General features: G+C 47.7%; 2 protein-coding genes across 2 annotated transcripts in view; one reads left to right on the top strand and one right to left on the bottom strand.

Annotated features, from left to right (window-relative positions):
* MECR (mitochondrial trans-2-enoyl-CoA reductase) overlaps positions 1-3,785 on the top strand; it is a 31,270-nt gene extending 27,485 nt beyond the window's left edge. Inside the window, exons 9-10 of the mRNA XM_066638464.1 lie at positions 674-746; positions 1,655-3,785. Coding sequence (XP_066494561.1) covers positions 674-746; positions 1,655-1,818 — 237 coding nt within the window. The 3' untranslated portion in view covers positions 1,819-3,785. The remainder of the gene's footprint in view (positions 1-673; positions 747-1,654) is intronic.
* On the bottom strand, positions 3,519-16,871 carry LOC136661505 (putative transmembrane protein 244). The gene is made up of 6 exons (XM_066638788.1): positions 16,836-16,871; positions 13,610-13,695; positions 12,533-12,606; positions 10,918-11,043; positions 7,672-7,716; positions 3,519-6,349 (listed from the first exon to the last, which is right to left on the bottom strand). The coding sequence occupies exons 1-6, from the start codon at positions 16,869-16,871 to the stop codon at positions 6,261-6,263; spliced, it is 456 nt and encodes a 151-aa protein (XP_066494885.1). The 3' UTR covers positions 3,519-6,260.
* Between the last annotated feature and the right edge of the window lie 721 nt (positions 16,872-17,592).

Raw genomic sequence — 17,592 nt, 5'->3', positions numbered from 1 at the left:
TTCCAGGCAGCTTCTGCCACACATTCTGAAGTGCACACAGTATGACACAGCCAGTGCAGGTTGTGGGACAGCACAACCCGGAAGCAGCTTCCAGTAGCACCAGGCCTGCAACCCTCCAAAAATCAGGTTGCAATCCGCTGGTGCAGTAGCTTCTTTCTGCAACATTTTGTCTTCAGTCCTTGGGATTAGTTATTTTCTCCCCAGCAAAGTACACCGTTCTTAAATCGGCAGAAAAGAACCATTTGAACACCAGTTTCCATTGCGTCCAGTAAAAGCTATGACTTAAGCACCACTAAAATCAATGAGACTACATAAGTCATGACCAATATAACTTGCTGCTGGTATATGTTACATATTATATAACATAATTGCATGGAAAGTCATGACTAACTTACATAGTCCCATTAATTTCAATGATTAAGGGTGCGATCCCACTTTCCAGCACTGACATAAGGGCAATGCAGCTCCGAGGTCAGGGAACAAACATTCCCTTACTTTGAGGAGGCTTCTGTGAGTGCTATCCGACTGCAAGATGCAACACACGTCCCATTGGCACAGCTGTGCCAGCACTGGAAAGTTGGTTAGGATTTGGGCCTAAATTAGACTTCCTGGGTACAACTCATTGTAGTGCAAGACTTCCCATGAACTGTGATGAACTTCTCTACTTCTGCAGAGCGCCCTCATCTTTAAGGATGTGAAGCTTCGTGGCTTTTGGATGACCCAGTGGAAAAGAGACCATGCTCAGAGTAAGTGATAGTGCGTGCAGTGGAGTAAGAGAGCTGATGATCCCAGATCAACCTTTGATGCTTGTGAAGTGTCTGTCTGTTGCCAGGAATACTACGTGTATGAGCTTACTCTGAGTAAGACAATGATTGAAGGCCACTTGATCTCAGGTGGACTAGGGACTGCCTGCCCCAAAGGAGTTTGACTTCCTCTGGACATTTGGATCAGCAGGCTTGGGCTGGAAGATTGTTTTGCCTGACATTCCAGTCCTCCATCTGTAAAATGGGAACAATTGTTGATACATAGTAGCATCTCTATGGAGACCTTTCAAGAAGTTCTATATTTTGCAATCTTCTTTGACCATTGAGGGACTGAGATTGTGCTTATGGCCGCCTGTTCACAGCTCTTGTACTGCTTCTAAGTTGCTTTAAAAAAAACAGTTTAAACAAAATGATAAAATCCTGATGCGTTTCAAGTTGCTATATTCTATATTGAGATACCTTTAAGGGCGGTTATACGTATGCATGGGTCTTCACAAAATTGTTCTGAGAATTATGAATTTTGTTCAAGAAGCTGGGGTGGGGGGGTCTGCTGTGAATTCATCCACTGATCTTGTGCCTGAATGCACACAACCTCTGTCTGGCATGAGCTGCTGGATGTCCCCAAGTCCCTTCCTAAAACTTTTTGTGTGAGCCTCTCAGGGCAGAGACCTGCCTTCTCTACTGTAAAGCCCACGCAGGTGGATACCAGAGATTGAACCTTGGACCTTTGGCATGCCAAGCCTGTGCCCTGCCTCTGAGCTGCAGTCCCCAGACTCAGTATTTGCATTTTTTTTTCCTCAATTCCCCTGCCAGGGCTGGTTTAATCCAAGTTTGACAGTACCTGAAAAGGGGAACAGGTTTTACCGCATCCTGTTCTTTGCTTTCCACAGACAAGGAGGAACTTAGAAAAATGATTGAAGATCTGTGCAGTCTCATCCGCCAGGGGCAACTTACCGCTCCAGCCTGCCGAGAGGTCCCACTGGCAAATTACCAAGAAGCTTTGACGGCCTCCATGAAACCGTATATATCTGCTAAGCAGATCCTCCTCATGTGAAGCTGCTCTGATGGGGAAGCCACATGCAAATGGGTTCAGGTGGAGTTTGGACTCAGCTGGCTCGTCAGGGCTTCCTGGACTAGAGGATTGAATTTCTGCCTCCTGCACATAGCAGAGAAAGATGATTGGGTTGGGGAACTGAACAGATTACCCTGTGTAGACCATGAAAGAGACCAAGGCCCAGTAACAATGATGTTCTGGGAAATGAAAGCTGCACAAGTGACTTAAGTTTCTTGGTGAAAAGCGGGAACAGGGTGGGAGGCTGGGAGGCTGCCCAGGAATCCTGTACCTTAATGCAGAGGCTGTGGTAGCAAAAGCCACATTAGCCCTGCCATGCACAAACATTCAGAGTGCCTAGTATCAGCATTTGTGTCCAACTTTGCACACAGGGCTGTCTCACACATTGCACCAGACTTCCCTTCCCCCCCATAACAAACTTCCTTACTAACTTTTGTGCAATACACACACACGCACATACAGATTAGCCCTGCTGTCAAAACCTGTTTCTGCACACAGATTGTGTTGGATCAGGCTGCGAATATTCTCCCTCCTCTTGCTAGAGAACTGCTTTTTGATTTATTGATAGTTGAATCTACGAGAGAACCTAACCAATCTTTCTTTGCTTGTTCAACTTGAAGGCTGCTTCCCAGAATACAAGAGAGCTCTGACAAGTCATTCCTGTGCCATGTTCCAAAATAGATTTTCTTCCTCTAAAGTGTTACGCGTGTGGTGCGAAAATGCAAATTCCCTATTTTGAAATCATGAGAATAAAAGGCTAAACAGCGAACCATTGAAATGAGCACTTTTGGGACAAATATGAATTTATGCTCCAGTGCTTCATCTTGACCTCTTCTATAATGGTACATTGATTAGCAGATCATTTGTCCATGTGGTGCTCTAGTAAGATTGGCACCCACGAGACTTCCTCAGTTCACTTCCTGGCTGAGATTAACAGAGACATCACTTAGTTTGAGTTCTCTTTGATCACCACCCCTTTCAGATGTCCCAGAAGAGTATACTGCTTTAAAAGTAAAGGGAACCTCACATTCAGCTTGTTTCCCCCGCTCCCCAATATTTCTCTCCAGTATTCCTTAACAATCAGGCATAAAAACAAAAATGTGGAATGACAGGTACAAGTCTACATCTCCTGCAATAGGTGGTGACCAAGTTACATATTTGTTTTAAACAGTAGGGCACCCAATGCTGGCAGGTCTGCAGCTTTATGCAAGTCTTGCTGCTTCTAAGGGCGCAGTCTTAACCAACTTTCCTGCACTGGCCTAGCGCAATGCTGCCCCTAGGTAAGGTAACAAACATGCCCTTACCTTGAGGAGGCCCCCTTGACTGCCTCCTCACTGCAAGATGCAGCGCACAAGACATTGGCACAGCTATCTCAGTGCTGGAAAGTTGGTTAGGATTGGGCACTAAGTCACTCCCATGTCCACAGCATTCATGAGTCTGTCTAAGAATCAGCAGCATGATGCACACCACCATTTGTTGATGTGTTTAGATACAGGAGTGCCACTGACATGTTGTATGGGAAACAGTTCGGCAGAGATTCACTTGCTGGCTCTCTTACTGGCTGCTTCTCATGCACAGTACTGGTCAGAATCAGAGAGAGACAACCAAAGATCCAAGTGCTCAGTCCAGCCCACCCTGGCTTCCCCCCCCCCCGCCCCCCAGAGCAGTCAGCTTACAGGTGAGGTTTTTCTATAGACCTGCTCTGTTGGAAGCTGTACTGTCTGGAAGAGGGCTAATGGGCCAGACACTGCCTGCAGCCCTTCAGTCTTTGCTTCCTGATCCGTTCTATAATGCAAAGGGAAGAAGGGCTTTGATTCAGGTATTTATCTCATGATAGTTGTAAAGGAAATGAAGGCAAATTGTATCTGATTGCTAACCCATTGTTGCAGAACCGCATAATGGCCATTGAAATGCCAGTGATTTTGGTTTCCAATAAAATCTAGCTCCGATGATTGGTGATGGGGATTTTTGCTCGGCTTGTGGAATATGGCACCTTTGAAGCTGCCCAGTCGCACACTGTGTCCGTATCCGCCTCTAGTGTTTTTCCTTATTTTCTTTATAATAGTTTATAGAATGCTTTTGGATACTGATCTTGGGCACGATGAGAGTTTTAGTGTGCATGAATGAAATGCAAATGACCGTGTCACTCACTGATGAAATTCCTGCATGAACAAATTAGATGGTATGCAGTCCTGGAAACAGCAAAGATGTCAACCATGAATATTTTCCTAGAGCTTTTACTGGCTGAATTGGCTAAAAAAATTTCACTCATATTAGTGAGAGCCATTGTGGTTTTAGGGGCTAGTGCCAGCCTCCCAAGTTCAGATCCACATTCAGACCAAAGCTCACTGTGAAACTTCAGTCCAGTCACCATCTCTCGGCCTTTCTCCCCAAGGCTGTTATAAGGATAGGGGGAAAAGAACCACGTATGCCACCCTGAGCTCTTTGGAAGAAAAGCGGGGTGTAAATGGAACTAGTCAATTAAGTCTGCACAAATTTGCAGTAGGCAAGGCCAGATTCAGAGATTGGCCAGGTTGGGCACTGGCCAAAGGACCGTATGTTCCTGAGGGCTCGCCTGGTCAATCTCAACCCCCCTACCTTTAAAGTGGAGAACGGCAGCTTGATGCACTCTACTGAATCTGTCACTCTTGTTGCTGCCTTCAGAGCCTGATTGGCCAAGGGTGGGGAAACAAAGGATCAGCAGAAGACTTGAGTAGGATTCTCCTCCATCCCCTATCCCGTGAGGTTGCTCCCAGTGATCCTCTGGCTCTCTAGCCTGTGGGTCAGATCTGGCACCCTGCCTAATCCATCCCCTGCATAAACGAAGATTACTGTTCCACAGGGGAGCCTTTTTCTGTGCTGCTGATCTCCCTCAAACTGTGCTTCAGCCAGCCACTTCTGGGTTCTGTCGCCCCAGCAGGCTGTGCACCTGGATTTCTGGGCAAATGCAGCTGGCTGCAGTGCAGTTTGGGAAAGGCCAGCAGCAAGGTAGGCAGGCGCCCTGGTGGAATGGAATGCTCCGTTCACGATGGTGAAGTCTTTCCATGTGCACAGCGGTCTCCAGTTTGTAGACCATTGCTCTGGATGGAGAGAGTCTCTGAATAAGCCCCATATCTATGTGCCCTAATATCTGCCTAGCTGGCAATCAACCAGCCAGGTAAGTTATACACAGGAAGGGGGAAAGCAAGGGCAAGGCTTTGATGGTTCACATAAGGCCCTAGTGTTGCATGGCCTGTGGCCTGGTTTCACACCACAGTGAGCAGCAGAAGCCTCTTTGCATCTCATCCTCAGTCTGGCAGGAGGGAAGGCCTTTTCGAAGACAGCATTCACGATCTGCAGTTTTTTGTAAGAATTTATCTGCCTGATCAGGGGTACCTCTTATACAATCAAAATGTGTTTTAATAGATGAAAGATTTCAGGCCACTGTGCATTCTTGACCTCAGCATTCTCCAAATGAGAGTGCTTTTTAACTGCTAATCATGCATCACACAGCAATGGAAATGCAAATAGATGGCCCTGAGCTGTTAGAGGATAAGCATTTCCATTTTCATATTTATTTAACTGCAGTACAGGTGGGGCCTCGGTAACTGTGAGGGATCAGTTCTCAGAGCCCTGTGGATACCAAAAACTATGGATGCCAAAAAATGTCATTTCTAGTTTCCGGAGGAAAACCAGAAGTCACGTTTTTTGCCTCTGTGAGATACTATGAAGCCCACAGAGGCCATGGGTGGATATGGACAGCCTCTGCAGGCTTCAGAAAGCCCTGCAGAGGCGACTGGAGCATAGCTTTTGGAGGGTTCAGGTGCAGCCAAGTCTGGCCCAATGCAGATCCAGGGGGCCTGCGTTGAACCAGATCCACGGATGTAAAATTGCAGATAAACAGGCTCCATCTGTATTTGTATACTGCCTTTCTCATAGATTCAAAATGGTTTACATAGACAGGCTGACTGGAAGCCCCGTTTTCCCATGGGGTTTTTACAAGTGGTGTTAAATAAAATGTCTCATAGAACCTTCCATTTCTCCAGATGTTTAACTCCATGTGCAATCATGCATCCTGGCTCGCCAGTTCTTGTGCTTCCAAGCTTTTGCAGGCCACTGCAAATCAAACCTCAGATTGGTTCTCAAAATATTAATCCGTTTCTTGCCAGCCAACTCCTCCACATTCCTTCACCCTCCTCCCCAGAGATCTGCCAGTGACTTTGGTCTTCCATCCAAGGCAGCTGATCCTGCTTAGCTTGCACAAAGCAAGGCAGCAGCTCAACCTCTAGTCCACATCTCTTGTCCTATGGCCATTTCTTCTGAAAGTTTTGAAAGTGTTTTGTCTTTTCTGGAAGTCGTTGGTGAAACAGCCTCCTGCAAATTCAGCTGCAGTGCAGATGAGATGAAGTACTTGGCCATCAGCTGACCCAGGTTTCAACATGGGCTTAGAAAATGTTTCCCCTGTTAGAATTGTCAGTGAAGGCAAAATAGATCAGAAGTTCTCCACTGCAAATCATGAGGAAGAGGCCACTGGCTGAAGGAGAAGAGGAAAAAAAAATCAACGTGAAATAAATTGTCTGACCTAATCAATTTAGAGCCCAATCCTATCCAACTTTCCAGCTCCGGTGTAGCCACAATGCAGTCCCATGGTAAGGGAACACATGTTCCCAAACTTTGAGGAGGCCCCAGTGACTGCCCCTCCACCACAAGATGCAGCGTACACCCCACTGGCACAACTGCACCAGCACTGGAAAATTGGCTAGGATTGGGTCCTTAACCTACAATTTTAAATATGATTACTGCTAATTGTTTAGGGCAGTAGAGGGCAGGAGGTCTGGTCTAGAGGGTTGAGCCTCCATTTGCCTGAAGATAACATCCGAAGGTCACCAGTTCGAGGCCACGGGCACCGTGTGACCTTGAAGCAGCTGACAAGCTGAGCTGAGTTATTCCATCTGCTCTGAGCATGGGAGGATGGAGGCCAGAATGTGAAACCAGATCAGAAAGAAACACCTGAATGTTGTGGTTCTTGAAAGATAGAACCTTCTTTCAATTGTAAAAATCCCTACAGGGATTTAAATAGCCTGCCTATGTAAACCACCTTGAATAAAGTCTTGAATAAAGACCAAGAAAGGTGGTATATAAATACCTGTAGTATTATTATTATTATTATTATTATTATTATTATTATTATTATTATTATTGCTAAGTGTGAGCTGAAAGTTCTTGATCAAACTTTTTCGGCTTGAAAGGAAGGCTTGGAGTATGTGAAATCCACTATTTCTGCCCCTTTCTGGTCACCTGTTTGTAGTCCTAGAAACTGCACTGTCTTGTACAGCATTTATCTTTACTCCCAGCTCCCGGGGTAAGGCCAGGAAGCCTTGTGTTTGCTCTGATTTAACTTCGGCTATCATCACCGAGCCAAATCCGATTGGCTACATGATGTTGTCAGGACCAAATACTGTTAATAATAATGAAGCCAAATTGGAGCGAGAGGCAGGAAGCAATTGGCAAGACCCTCTTCCCTAAAAACAAGTTGCCAAAGGAGGGGAGGACTGTTTGCAAAGGGCAAGCATATTAGCAAAGTTGGGAGGCCACTTTGATTCTACTAATTATTACTGTATTGCTCACCTGTGGGTGATCCTATTCACTGCCAAGCCAAAGCTGCAATGCCATATGCACTTATCTGGGAGTAGGTCACTGAATTTCATGGGGGCATTTGAGTAGATAGGTAGGATTGCTCTGAAAGTGATTCCGATCAGATGGACTCGCAGTACTACAGCCATTGTGTCCATGCCTTCTAATGGAGCTCTGGCTGAGCATTCTGAATTTTCTGAATTAAAAAAAAAAAAAACTTACCAAGCGCCAGCCACCAGTGCCAAACCAGGGGCCATTCTTTCATCACTGTATAAAGAAAGATCATAAAAATGAGCTAGGACATTGCAATTGTGTTCCGATCTAACTCTTGCAAAGGATCATTGATGTGCAGCCACTCAGAGCATGCAGGAAGTAATTGTGATGACATCATCACACTACCACAATTACTTCTGAGTCAGGAGGAACGGCACAAGCCCCAGGAACACAACTGTCCTGTATTGGAGTTATTGGGGCAGCCCTGCATTGGGGCCAGTTCCTGCTTTAAGCATTAATGATGGGCTTTCTGGTAAGGGGCTCTTTGGTTCTACAATGAACCCTGCCCCTACAGCTATGATAAGAACGTCTTCAACCTCTAAGTCAGTGGTTCCCAAACTGACAGGTGGTTCCCTTGACATACTGGACCATTGGCCACGGCTCCTCATTACAACTACAATCCTATACATTGTATATGGTGGCAGGTATTTTGTGGCTCCCCAGGGAACCATGGCTCACAATTTGGAAACCACTCCTCTAAGGGCATAATCCTAACCCCTTATGTCAGTGCTTTCCAGCACTGGCATAGCAGTGCCAATGGGACATGTGCTGCATCCTACAGTTGGGTGTCACTCACGGAGGCCTCCTCAAAAGTAAGGGAATGTTTGTTCCCTTACCTCAGAGCTGCATTGCCCTGAAGTCAGTGCTGGAAAGAGCTGGGGTTAGGATTGTGCCCTAAGTGATTGGGCCCATTGTCCTCCTCTCTTCCAGTTTAAAGTTCTTAAATAAGAGGGTTGGGCTTCGTTCCTAGGTTTACCGCAACGATTTTCAACTGGTGTGCTGCAGGTGTGGGGCAGGGGTATTCATTAGTGGGGCTATTGGGGAATATGAGCCCCCCACCAGCAGCATGGTTTGCCTTTTCAATTGTCAAAAAATGGATCATGTGCCTTGAATAACTTAGCATCTGGTCAGCGTGCCATGAGATGAAAAAGATTGAAAATCACTAGTTTACAGGGACACTACAGTCTTGGGCTCCGGCTCTGTTCTGGTATGGCAAAGCCAATAACTCTGGCTCATTTGTCTGTCTGCGGGTCCATCTATCTCTTCTTCCTGCCATTCCTCATCCCTTGCCACATGCATTGTTTCTCATCAATCCTCGATAAATTTGCCTCTCTCCATTTTTTGGCCCATCCATCTCAATCGCGCCATGCAGAAGTTTGTCTCTCTCTTTTAAAATGGAGGCTCGGAGAAAGGAATGAGGGTGCGTTGCATCTGCAACAGGAGCAGCTGCTGTTTATCATGCAAAAGTCAACCCCCATAAATCACACACGAGTGTGCAGGGAGGCTGATAACAGTGACCCTAACAGAGAAGCGTGCGCAACCGTGGCTCAGAAACAGCCCCGGCCTTGCCACGAAAGCACGAAAGCACGTCTGTCTTCCCTGTTTAGCAAAATGGCTTTGTTTATGAGCACGCAATTAGTCTTTCAATAAACAACACCCCCCCCCCGCACCCCAGCGACCCAACAGGAGGGGCACTGCCGCTCTCGGGGTGGCAGGGAAGTGATGAGCCTCTTTCCACGCCATTAGCACCAGCAAGCTGCAGATGGCAATGCCTGTCTTGTGGAAGTTGCACGGCAAGAGAAATGAGTGCCTCTGCCTTGTTATCATTGCAGCCATGATAAGAGAGAACGAAAAGTGGTTCCACGTGGCACAGGAATTAATGGGTCAGAACAATAGCAGAGGTGGAGGCGGGGGAGGGGAAGAGGAAGCAGGCACAAAGCCCCCTTGCAAAAAGCCATTTAAAAATAACTTTCCCTCTCCCTTGATAATGTTCATATTTGCTTTAAAGCTGTTTCAGATTTGATCTGCTTGGATCATTAGGTTTGGGGGAGAGGCAGCTGTGGTGGGGAAGGAAGGCGAAGGGTTGGCTGCATCTCCTGGGTGGAATTCTCCAGCTCTCAAAAAACAATTCCCCAGCTGGCTTGCGCAGTTGTATGAACGAACAAACCACAGGGAAAACAGCCCCAAGTGCTTCTCGAGGGGTTATTCAAGAGTGTGTACTTATTTATTTTACTCTCTCTCTCTCTCTCTCTCTCTTTTGGTGGGCTCCCAAAGTGGCTTCAGATTAAAATCCATCACAAAGAGACAGTAGATGGGCCAGCCTTCAACCTGCTCCCAACACACTAACTATATTGGCAACCTTCAGTCTCGAAAGACTATGGTATCGCACTCTGAACACACTAACGGACATGCTTAAAGCAGGAAATGAGCCAGAAGTGGTTGAAGGCCCCAATCAGTGGCAACAATCTCGGATCCGGTGTGGGGATGCAGCCTGTGTGGAGCTTCTCTGCTGCTTTTGTGACGAAAATCTCTCCTCCTTTCCCTCTACATGGCTTAGGGCGCAATCCCAAACCACTTTCCAGCACCAGTATAAGGGCAATGTGGCTCCGAGGTAAGGGAATAAACTTTCCCCTACTTTGAGGAGGCCTCCGTGAGTGCCCCCTAACTGCAGGATGCAGCACATGCCCCATTGGTGGAATGGGGCCAGTGCTGGAAAGTTTGTTAGGATTTGGGCCTTATTTACTCAACCTTGGAACTCAACTGGAATCTCACCAGTGTTATAAATGCACTTTCTAGGCCCCTGCTTCGGCTGGCCCATCCATGAGGCCAACTGAAAGTGGTTGCCTCAGGTAGCAATTGGATGGAGGAACCATCTCTTCCTGTCTAGTTGCCTCCACTCCTTCTCCTTCTGCACTATGGACTAGCAAAAGAAGAAAGGGACAGAGAGGGAGAGAAGATGTGGAGGGGAAGAGGGTGCTGAGCTAGAGCATTGGAAAATGGGAAGAGCAGAGGCTGGCACATCATTGGGTAGAGGCAGCATTGGCCTGCCACCTCAAGTTAAATGACACAGGGCACAATCCTAACCCCTTCTGTCAGTGCTTTCCAGCACTGGCATAGAGGTGCCAATGGGTCATGTGCTGCATCCTGCAGTTGGGTGTCACTCACAGAGGCCTCCTCAAAGTAAGGGAATGTTTGCTCCCTTATCTCAGAGCTGCATTGCCCTTATGCCAATACTGGAAAGCACTGACATAAGGGGTTAGGATTGCGCCCTCAACCTCTGGCATCAGTAGGTCTTGGGCCAACCCTGATGGGAGGCCATACAGACAATGGCAGCTGGGTTACCAATAAGCCAATAACTAGTTTTCCACCTTTATCATGTCCCTCATGCTTGATGCTCAGCTCGCTTGAACTCACCAGCAAAGGTAATCAGCACATGGCCCAACGTGACAGTGATGGCGTAATCCCAGACCCATCGTCTCAGTAGCACACCGAAGAGGGGGCCACTGATGAAAAAGGTGATCTCTGTGGAGAGTACATTTGCTAGGGAAGCAGGAAAAGGAAGGAAAAACACAACATATGAAGCTGCCTTATCCCACATCAGAATACTGATCTATCTCGCTCAGTAGCGTCTGCATAGAGGGGATTTATCCAGCCCTACCTGGTGATCTAGGGATTGAACCTGGGACCTTCTGCATGCAAAGCACTTGATGCTACCACTGAGCTATGACTTTTCCCTGGTGCCTCTCCTGGCTGTAATGTGTAGTAGCAACAGCACTGTGTGGGTCACTTCTTAGACAACTGAATGAATTTACAGGGCTCAAAGTAGGTTCCTCGTTCCTAGTTCCTTTTGTTTAGTACCTGAATAAGGATTTGAATTATATAAGCCACTGCATCTTGCAGCGAGCAGCCAGCTATCCTAAAACATGCATCAATGTGATCATACATAGCTGATGCAGCCACTCGTCAGCCTGGGAAGGTAGCTCATCTGAGAGAAGGAAAACTCTGATCCCAAACCTCCACTGCCTTGTGGCTACATCCAGTTATGGAAAAGGCTTCAGGAGTCAACCTCGAGGCAAAATCCGGAGCCGGAGTCCCTGAGGCAGTTCATGGCTGAACACAGTCACGTTCTGGCAACTCCTGCAACGCCGCTGGAACCAACCGAATTGGCTTCTGCCTTTCCATTGGACCATTTCAGCAACATGGAGAGGGGGGATTTGCTGCATGGGTAACAGTCTATCCTTCATATCTACCTTACCCAGGCTTTGCGCACTGGAGAGGACACTCTGTTCCAGAACCACCATTCAGAGCGTGACACCATAGTCTTCTGAGACTGAAGGTTGTCAACCTGCTGCGTCTTGTGCAAGGGTCGGCTCATGCATGAGGCCAACTGAAATGGTCACAGCTAGCAGATTGTGGGGGGGGGGGCTCCCATCTCTGTCCACCTACTTGCCTCCCCTGGTTTCCAAGCAAAAAAGACTCAAACGTTGTAGCCCGTAAGGAAAGTACTCCAGCCCCAGGGACAGCCTATGACTTCTGAACACCTGAGGCAGCATGCCACATTCTGTCTCCTTTACCTGATGATGTGCCAGCCTGTGCTCCTCCCATTCTCTAATGTTCTAAAGCACTCTCCTCCTCTCCACATTACCCCTTCCTCTCTGTCTCCATCCTACTTTTCTAATCTAAGGAAGCAGAAGCAATGAAGGCAAGAAGACAGGCAGAGTTGGGTGCCCTCCACCAAACTGCCTGAGGAAACTACTTCAGTTGGCCTCATGGATGGGCCATCCTTGTCCATCCTCTCATCATTTTCGTGGCCCTCTTCGGCACCTTTCCCAGCTGGACAGTATCATTTTTGGGGTATCATGACTTTTGGTGACCATGATGGACTTTTCCTCTGGAAATGTGTCCAATCCCCTCTTGAAAGCATCTAGGCAAGATGCCATCACCACCTCCTGTGGCAAGGAGTTCCACCGATTAATCACATGCTGGGTAAAAAATCTGTGAGAAGGTTTCTCCCAAAATGTCACCTCACCCAGATAGTTGGGGTTTGAATACGCTGGTTCAGTTTTAAATTCAAAAGGGAGAAGCACGTCAAAGGGATGAAGCCTGGAAAAGAGGAGAGAAGACTTGATGCTAACAGAGAAGACTTGATGCTAGGGCCTGGTTGAATCTGTGCTTATAACTCTGTTTGAAAAAACAAAACACAATGAAACAGTACAAGTTGCCACACAAAATGCCAACACCCCTCTAGAAAGTTAGGATTCTGTTTACAAAGCCACTTTCAACTTCTGAAAAGAACCTTCTTGCTGGTTTGGATCAGTCCAGTCCAATGTTAAATTTCCAGGTGTAGTGAATAAGGGTAAACTAGACTGTTTCTTGGGGGTGGGAGGACTGTGATGGGTCTGCTCCTACTTGTCAAGCAAGTCGTAGAAGGTATTGTTGGGAGACAGAGGCTGCAATCCTAACCACACTTTCCAGAGAGTAAGCCCCATTGAACAAAATAGGGCTTACTTCTGAGTAGACCTGGTTAGGACTGTGCCCTAAGGCACAATCTCAGGGTCCAATCCTATCCAATTTTCTTGTGCTGGTGCAGCCATGCCAATAGAGCATTTATTGCATCCTGTGGTGGGGAGGCAGTGACAGGGGCCTCCTCAAGGTATGGGAACATTTGTTCCCGTACCTCAAGGCTGCATTGCGGCTATACTGCTGCTGGAAAGGTGGACAGGATAGGGCCCTTCGCCCCTTGCCTACGAGGATCTGCAGGGTTGCATCTTGTTCCCCATGCTTTTCAACGTGTATATGAAGCTGCTGGGAGATGTGCCCAGAGATCTGACATGTGGTGGAATCAGGACTGTTCTAGAGTCATGAATCAACATTCTTGAGCTGGAGAACCCTCAATATTCCAGGAACATGCTGTGAGGCATGTACGTTAACAGCACAAAGTTGAAACTAAATTAAAATAAATAGTCGGCTCTGTAATTAGCCATTGTGCTAGAACCAGGGTGGACAACACTCCTGGGCACAACTGTAGAGAGTACTAAATGGTTGCATAAGGTACTAACTGAGAAGGTTGAGGGTGACATCTGTGGTTCAAGATGAGCAGCCTCACCTGAATGCTCCGTAGCAAATGCTCCCGATCACGTAATACACAGTGTAGAAAATCAGTAGGCACAGCCCTATCTGAAGAATGATAGCCTGGAAATCAAAGCAGGAGAAAGAAAAAGCCACAAAGGATCAGCCCAAAGGTGGCCTCTGTTGCATTTTTATCCTTACATTCTGCTGAGGAAAGTTCAGTGTCTATGGCAGAGGAGAGCTACTGCTGGAAAATTAGATTTAGCGGCAGTCAAACTAGCCCAAGGGTGGACAAACATTGTGGCAGGAGGACCACATCTCTCTCTGACACTGTGTTGGGGCAGGGGCGGGGGGGGGGGAAGAATTAATTTACATTTCAAATTTGAATAAATGTACATAAGTGGGTCGCTCCACTTTCACTTTTAATGAGCTGGGGAGCCTTGCAGATGCTCACACAGGGCTCCCCATGCCCCAGGACGTCTGCTGCAGGGACTGGTGAATGCATCCCAGTCCCTGCAGCCCTCCCCCCCCGACCGCCACCAAGACTTACTGTGGTTCAAACTCTCCCTGAGAATTTGAAAACCGCTGACATAAGTTATTTGAGGCAATGGGGGGGGGTTTAAAATAATGCCCAGGGAAAAGCAGAAAATGAATGGAGACTATAAAACACCTTGCTCTAACTTGGCCCGCAGCTCACGTCTGGCGGTTGTGACCAGTAATCGCGAACCACCGTGGGCTCCAACAGTTTCCAAGGGGCCAGAGGCTCATTGGAGACTGGGGGCTCCCTGCAGGCTGAATTGGGGGTTCCAAAGGACTGCAAATGACCCATGGGCCAGGGTTTACCCACCCCTGCTTTACCCCACCTCTCTCCTCCTCTCCATTCTTCCTCTTCACTTCTGTCCCCCTCAGGGACGAGGAGTGGGGATGGAGCAGTGGCGGCTGGTGGGCATACAGACATGGGCACCCTGAGGTGACCGCCTCAGTCAACCTCATGGATGGGCCGGCCCTGTCTCCAGCCCCCTCTCCCTCTAGTTCAGGGGTGTCCAAAGTTTTTGGCAGGAGGGCCACATCATCTCTCTGACACTGTGTCGGGGGCCGGGGAAAAAAAGAATTAATTCACATTTAAAATTTGAATAAATTTACATAAGTTTACACAAATGAATATATTAAAGATGAACTTATATGAATGAATGAAGGTCTTGCAATAGCTCAAGGCCTATAAAAGGCCTTGTACAAAGCAAGGCTGGTCTTTCCTTTGCTGCTGCTACTGCATCACAGATGTGAAACAGCAAGCAGTGGAGGAAGCCCTCATCCACAGCTCACATGACAGGTCAAACAGTCGCCCTCACGCTGAGAGCAGTTGTGTTGGGCCAGTGTGGGCTCCAACAAATCTCCGGAGGGCCAGAGGCTCATTGGAGACTGGGGTATCCCTGAGGGCCACATTGAGAGGCCTCGAGGGCCGCATGTGGCCCCAGGGCCGGGGTTTGGGCACCCCTGGCCCAGCCAAATGCTGCCCTCCTTAGCTGGTCACAGGCCAGCCTCTGCTCCTGCCACTCCCTGATTGAAAATGGCAGATGGTGACAGAGGAAGCCTTGGGAGAGGGATGATTGGTTCTGACTCTCTAGCCCAGGGGTGTCCAAAGTTTTTGGCAACAGGGCCACATCATCTCTCTGACACTGCGCCAGGGGCCTGGGAAAGAAAGAATTAATTTACATTTAAAATTTGAATAAATTTACATAAGTTTACATAAATGAATATATTAAAGATGAACTTATATGAATGAATGAAGGTCTTGCAATAGCTCAAGGCCTATAAAAGGCCTTGCACAAAGCAAGGCTGGCCTTTCCTTTGCTGCCACTGCTGCATCACAGACACAAAACAGCAAGCAGTGGAGGAAGCCCTCATCCCACAGCTCACGAAAAAAGGTCAAACAGTTGCCTTCATGCTGAGAGCAGTTGTGTCAGGCCAGTGCGGGCTGCAACAAATCTCTGGAGGGCCAGAGGCTCATTGGAGACTGGGGGCTCCCTGAGGGCCACATTGAGAGGCCTCGAGGGCCGCATGTGACCCCAGGGCCGGGGTTTGGGCACCCCTGGGCTGGGCTATGCACTTGAGGTTTTGCATGTAGTAGGAAATCTGAAATACAATCCCTGGTAGGACTAGGGAAGGTTATGATACTGAAGTTGGTTTGCAGGTCCTTTTTCACCACAGAGACAAACAGCCCAATCCTAACTTATGCTGGAACAGGCAGGGCAACTGCCTGCACCATATACAGGGCAGGTTAGGAAGTGGCTGTGGCATGACTTGGAGTAAGGGAATATATATCCCCTTACCCCATGTCATGCACCAGCCACCCCTATGAGGCTACTGGGATCTGCGATAGTGAAATCGCTAATGCAAATCTGAGCAGCCTGGTATAATGCCAGGCTGGCCAGGAAGAGGGTCAGGATCCAGCTAAGTTGCTAAGACTGGTCCCACCCCCTTCCAGGCCCAGTCCGCCCACCGGTCTGCCTACTGGTACCCACCCAAAAATGATCAAAAACTGGGAGTGGTTTTCAATCATTATTTTTATTCAATCAGAGGCTTGGGGAGCCCTGCGGAGGCATCCATGTGCTTCCCGCACCCTCCAGAGGCCAGCACGGAAGCCCATAAGCTAAAAAAAAAAAAAAAAAAGCCCTTCTGACCCCAGCAGTGGTGCAGTTCTGGGGATCATGTCACTGCCATTGCTCCATCCTGCCCCTTAACCCATTTCTATCTGGCCCACATTTGGTCCCTTTTGTGTATATGCAATGTGGGGCAGACCAGAGAAGTGGTCTGGTCTTAAGTGACCAGAGAAGAATGCTCTGGGTTGTGACCCACCAGTTTGGGAACCACTGGTGTATAGGATTTTAATATTTCAGCATTCTGGCTGACACTCTAGTCCAGCACTCTTTTCTCCTCCACACTTCCTCTCTTACTTTTCAGATCCAGGAAGCAGAAGTGGCAGCTGGCACACTGCCAGCTAAGGGGGGAGGAGGGGAAGGCTGTATTTTGTGTTACAACCTTAAACACCAAGAGATCTTTGGTTAGCCTTGGAAATAATCCACTTCCTCTGCCCAGGATCATACAAGAGAATTGGCACATTTAGGCTCTGCAATCCCACTGCCAAACTGATAGGGAGCAGATGGTATGGCTGAATCCCTCCTTGACCTCCCAACCCTTCTGCAGCCATTTTCATATCCCGTTCCACTCCGGCACAGTCGAGGTTGCCCAGCACCAAACTTTACCTTGATGGCTGCGACCCTGCTGCCTTGATAGTCCATGGGTAGGTAAGGTAAGACTCATCGCGACAGAACAGGCTCTTTCACAGAGCACTGTTGGAATCTGACCTTGTGTCAGAGCAGGCGGAGAACTTAAGTCTTCTCTGGCAAGAGATTAAGAAATGAGCTGCAATGCTTGCTCAGCGGCCAAGATCAGGGAGAGTGGCAGAGGAAGAGGAGGAAGGGCAGGAGAGAGGACAGCCTGCTGCTTGCTTGCCTACCATGGATCGGTCAAAGAAAAGCAGCAAGCAAATCCATTTTGGTTTTGTGATTGTAGTGACTTTGTTACCTAGTGGCTACGGCTATAATCACAGTGTTCAACAAAATCCCTGACTTTTGGCTGCTGCAATCCTATCCATACTTACCTGGGAGTAACCTCTGTTGACTATAATGGAACTTATTCTGAGTAGACATGCATAGGCTTGGGCTGTTTGAGAGTTTTTCTGTTTTAAAAAAACAAACCCTGCTGTTTTTAGACTGCTGTGTCCTACAGATGTTAAGATATTCTTATCCTGCTTTTCTAGTCCAAAAGGCAGCTGGAAGTCCCTACAACATAAATAGAACAATATAGGTAATGAAAATAAAATCTGCATTTTCAACTAACAGGTGAGAGGATACAAATTTTACGACCTCTGAAGATGCTTTCCACAGCTGAAAGTGAAACTTTGGGACTAGATCCTCTAATGCAGTGATTTTTCAGCCTTTTTCATCTCAAGGCACAATG

This window comes from Tiliqua scincoides, chromosome 10 (genome assembly GCF_035046505.1).
Source record: "Tiliqua scincoides isolate rTilSci1 chromosome 10, rTilSci1.hap2, whole genome shotgun sequence".
NCBI classification, from domain to species: Eukaryota; Metazoa; Chordata; class Lepidosauria; order Squamata; family Scincidae; genus Tiliqua; species Tiliqua scincoides.
The sequence above is the reverse complement of the archived record's forward strand: the minus strand, read 5'-3'. Positions and strand labels throughout refer to the sequence as shown.